This window comes from Montipora capricornis, chromosome 12, assembly GCF_036669925.1.
Source record: "Montipora capricornis isolate CH-2021 chromosome 12, ASM3666992v2, whole genome shotgun sequence".
NCBI lineage: Eukaryota > Metazoa > Cnidaria > Anthozoa > Scleractinia > Acroporidae > Montipora > Montipora capricornis.
Genome location: NC_090894.1, coordinates 10245757 through 10250756, shown reverse-complemented (window position 1 = coordinate 10250756; position 5000 = coordinate 10245757). Strand labels below are relative to the sequence as shown.

The window sequence follows — 5000 nt, the reverse complement described above, 5'->3', positions numbered from 1 at the left end:
TAAAATAGTCCATAAAAACTGGAAGAAAAACTCCGAAGCTGTAAAGCAACCCAAACGAGGGAATCCAAGTCATCGTGGCACAAGCACAGACCAACCATGACCACAAACTGTCACGTTTGCGAGGTGGACCGGCGGAACATAACAACTGAGAAATGGCCATTAGTGGAATGATGATATGTGCGATAAGTCCAACTTCGACATGTTTACAGAGGCGAGAGTTCTTAGCTCAGTTGAGTATTCTCGAGTTTTCGTGATATTTGCATTCATTGACAATTTATGCACCCCCCGAAACAATGATTTTTGAATATGAATATGTTAATTTATTTAGTTAATTAAACAAGTGACGTTCTATAAATATAATTTAAATCTACTCGGGAAAAGGTTGACTCCAAGGCCAAGTATGCGAGATAGAGGCTCCTCTTGTTGTAACGATCCGTAGTACTCTTTAATGACAGATATCTTCCTTTAATTTGAATACAAATCCTGGTAGAGACAATTCCTTAACCGAAAAGATTCCGAGATAACAATACCGCCAAGATACATTATATCATTCCGCAGAGAAACAAGATGTAATTCCGAAGTGTTCGACTACTCTCTCTGCGTGTCTTCTGTCGCATGTCAATCAAAACTAAATCACTCGTGTTACACTAGTTTCCGGTCCGAGCTTATTTCCGATTACAACACCCCTTGATGAGTTCAGACTGTTGTCACTTCGGTCTCAAGACATTGGTTGAGAATAATGTATATTGAATAATCCCTGGAAAGACTAATTCGTCTAAGTCAATGTTGCACTAACCTGCGTAACAAGCGTTTTCGTGGGTGGACATGAAAGAGTTTTAATGTTTTGTCCGCTTGAAAAGTGGGGTGAGACAAGACGGAAACGCTTGCAGACAAACCCCTGCATTTTGAAAACCGCCCACTTGACCTGTCATTGGCTGTCATAAATTGACCAAGAAAATGTTTTGTCTTTCACAGCGAAAATGAACTTTGGGCAAGAGAAGCTAAAACAATTGACAAGGAAAATAACGATAATATTGACCAATATTAGAAAACGGATACTCTTCCCGAGGGCGGCCTCCAAGTCCAACTATGGAAATGTTCTCGTAAAAATTACCCGCGACGATAAGATGTTAATGTTTGGTAAGGAAAATACTCAAAATTCTGTGAACAAAAGTGCTTCTAGTAAATGTCAGAGTACCCGAAATCCCGAATGTTGTTGTCTAACAAGCCCGCCGAAATTTCTAGGGTTTCCAACACAATTTTCTGTTCGGTGGTTTAAGACCTTGTTCTAGGCGCTTGTGTATTCAAGAAAGTGATGTTAAAATTAAAGGAACAGCAAGAAATATTGTATCGCACTTGCTTCTGCAATAATGTCAAGGCTTCGAAATCCCAAACCGTTGGCATTAAAAATACACTATAGGAGCTCCACAGCGGTGCAAAACACAAGGATCTCTTAAGATTGAATCATTTAGTTGTCTGTTCACTAGCCCGGTTGGTACAAAACACAGGTCACAGGTCATTGTTTTACCAATACAGAAAGTATCCTAAACATTTCTACCTGTACCTGTCGTTCGCTAGCGAACCGATGAGCCGAAATCCCCATTGAAGGCTTCCTTGATTTGATCGTTCGCAATACTTTTGAGAGGACTAATATTTAATACGCAGGCCTTGCGTTTCGTAGGAAATAAGAATTTTCCCGAAACCAGTGGGAAGTACAGTGAGCAAATTTCCCCCTTGGACCGGCCACCGCTAAATCCTTTATCGACAACGAAGCTAACTGTTCGATGTAACATTTCTTTAAAAGAAGATCTCCTCGTCATTTAGCCTGCGTAGTGAGCGATTTCAGCGAGCGAAAAGCGAAAATCAGTCCACCAAAACGCGAATAACGTTCTCCGATTTATTCGCTTGCTACGGGAAATACATATTATTTTGACATGAAGGACTGAGGTGTCAATCAAAAAATTGGAGCCGCGCCAATCAGAGACCCCGTTCAAGGGGGAACGGGAGTTTTCAAAATCGAGGTGTTTGTCTGCAAACGTTTCCTTTTTCTCTCCTCCTGTCCCTCTCCATGCCTCTGTCTTTGTTGAACCCATAAGTTACCACCAAACTTTCCATTTGGTTTCAGATTAGAGTGAAAAGGAAAGAAATTATGAAGCGGAAACAACATCTTAAGTCCTTCCTTAGTGTGTGCAATAAGCGTTTGCTTAGTGCAACTGACATGCATGGAATGGAATATGCAGGAAAACGTCCACCAGAAGAAACGAGCGAGTTTTACTCAGGGGCGTCTTTTGTTATCTTTAAACTGAATTTATTACCAAAGCTTAAAAAACCAAAGGACCTCAAAATGGGACAGGACTTACAAAATATTTAAACGTGTGAGCCTAAGGGCCACTGCTGGCAGGACTTCTGGGTGACCCCTCACATGATCTTAATGACCCCCCACTAAAAAAAAAGATAACTGGAACACTGCAGTTCAAAACCACCCAACTCACTGCCTCCAGTTTTTGTGTAACACGTACCACAGGAAACCCAGTGTACGCTGATGGGGACAAACATGATAATGGACTCTTGGTGCCAATTATATCCCGAACTAAGATTTAAGCAATAGAGGACGTTTTCAGTGTTTTCATAGCCTCATCTAAACACAAGGGGGAGTTGGGAGAATTTGAGACAGTTATGCAAACAAGATATGCAGTCGAGGGTTTGCATAACTGTCGAGAATTTTCATAACTCCCCAGACTGTTTAGATGAGGCTATGGAGACAAGGAAAAAAGTCCTCTATTGCTTTTATAAAATATTTCGCAAAAATAATTCGACAAGTGAAGGAAAATGCTGGTTTTTTACTTCTTGATTGAAACAGATTTTTCTTTATACATGCACGCTCATATTTCCTATCAGCCAATCAAAACGCGCGTCTGACAATACATAACCAATCAGCAATGGAGACTTTTGTCTGATTGGTCCGTTAGGAATCCATTTGATGTATGCGCTAGGCATGCGCATAATCTCATTGCAAGCAAGATGGCTGCCAGAGAGGAAGAGAACAGGTCATCGAGCTTTCTCAGCAAAGGAAAAGAATTGATGGCTTGTTCTTTTTTTCTGGAAGATTCTAACTTTTAGCTGGTAGCCGCGTTTGCAAAGGCGGGAAATGATGAGGGGTTGCAGAACTTTTCTCCACCATGCGAAGGACTTTTTCAGTGTAAGAAGCTTGCGTGGCTCCCTTCGCCTGTTGGGGAATAAGTTGAAAGCATTAGGCAGAAATGAAAGCGTGCAAGCGAAGTACCGCTATAAAATTGGCTGTCGTGCTTGTGGCAAAAAAAACGGTGTTTCTCCTTTCGTAAAAACAAACGAAAACCTTCTGCGTAGAGGCTGCTATTGTGCCGAAAAACGAAGAAAACGCGCACTCGACGAAGCGAAGGAAGACAGCGGGTCAGGTTGGTTTGAGTCATTTATTTTCTTGTTGTCAGTTTCATAAATATTTTTAGAGTAAGTTTACAAGTATGACAGAAATGTTGTTATTTGTTTACTATGTTTATCAGGAAATGAAAGCTCTTCAAATGCAGTTAGAACTTTTACAACTGCAACAGCAACAATCTGTAAGCTTAAGTTATATGTAAGCTTAAGTTATGTAAGCCTAAGTTTGTGACTGGAAAGTAAACATCCACATATTGAAAATTTTCTTGTGCTAAGATGGAAAACGGAGAAAACTCTGGGGCCGCCTGTTCTTTTCTCTGAAAAAATTTTACCAGTCAGAGCAAAACTGAACCTGAACTTTATTTGTTAATTGCCCTTGCAGGAAATGAAACTTCAGAGAGGTCAGGGAGGTCATCAACTGCAACATTGTCAACAGGTAAGCTGCATGTGATAAATTAAAATGAATCTTACGTTTTACAAAGTCTGAAAAAGGAAACTTAAAGCAAGGAAAGGATCAGGGGAGCATCAATCCCTTGAAAAACTGTTAATACTTGATTCCCAAGTTATACACAATAATTTATCTTTGTCCCCTCAGCTGGCACAGGAAATGAAAGTCATGAGACTGCGGTTTACTTAAAGTTAACAGGTAAGTTTTGTTATTTTAGAGGATTTTTTAACTCAAGCAAATACAGGAAGTTAACCGGTCTTCTTAATTAGTCATACAGATTTTTCCAAGGGTAGCGTTTTGTAATTATATGTTAAAATTACAATATGTCTGTTATCTTTTATAAATTATTTTAATTAAATACATTTTCAGATTAGTGGCTGACTTGGTATCACCATTAGTTACAAATTCTTGGATGAAATGTTTACTATCAGGTTGATTAATAAAGAATTCAGTCCTTCAGGAGTTTTCCTGTATCAGTGGTTTACATGATTAAAAGTAAAGCCTCAGCCTATGTTTTCTGTTTTTATGTTAGGTGAAGATTTCAAAAATGAAATTCATGCGCTACAGAAGGCCATGTACAAGACATTCATACAAGAAAAAAAACTGCCTGTCTATGACCCTGACGAGTTTTATAATTTTTGTAGAAGTGTTAATGCTCAAAATGTATTTGATTTCATTTTGTCAACTATTTCATCCACTCGCCATTCCAAGGACCGAAAAGAGCTGAACAGGAAGCGGACAGTTGCTTTTTTGTATAAATTTTGTTTTTGCCTATCACAAAAGTGCGACAGTTTGCAAAAAGACAATGGCGTTTTCATGAAGTTCTGCCATTTGACGGATGAGGGTTTAGATACTCAGAGAACAATTGGCACTTCCCTCTGTTCCCGTTCTGTGAAAAGGAAAATCACAGACTCCGCAAAAGGTAGTGGAGATTTGTTTAACAGCATTGTGGAGGATGCCATTCAAAACGAGCATTTGGTGACCTTGATGATTGATGACTGGACCAAAGTTTATACAAAGAAGAGACCAACAGATGAAAGAACTTCAGTGGCAGACAGTTTCTGTACCATCATCATCAAGGTCACCAAAGATGTAAAGGCCATCCCTTTCACAGAAACCATGAAGATTCACAACCCTC

General features: G+C 39.5%; 1 protein-coding gene and 1 long non-coding RNA gene across 3 annotated transcripts in view; one reads left to right on the top strand and one right to left on the bottom strand.

The window, feature by feature from the left end:
• Nucleotides 1-160, bottom strand: part of LOC138027315 (monocarboxylate transporter 10-like) — a 12372-nt gene extending 12212 nt beyond the window's left edge. For both annotated transcript variants that reach the window (XM_068874898.1, XM_068874899.1), the window contains exon 1: nt 1-160. This exon is cut by the window's left edge and continues 21 nt beyond it. In XM_068874898.1, the coding sequence (XP_068730999.1) occupies nt 1-160 (160 nt within the window).
• The window catches only part of LOC138027317 (uncharacterized), a 3752-nt gene extending 481 nt beyond the window's left edge, over nt 1-3271 (top strand). Inside the window, exons 2-3 of the long non-coding RNA XR_011127447.1 lie at nt 1-229; nt 2126-3271. The exon at nt 1-229 is cut by the window's left edge and continues 15 nt beyond it. This is a non-coding gene — a long non-coding RNA (uncharacterized lncRNA). The remainder of the gene's footprint in view (nt 230-2125) is intronic.
• Nucleotides 3272-5000: the final 1729 nt, after the last annotated feature.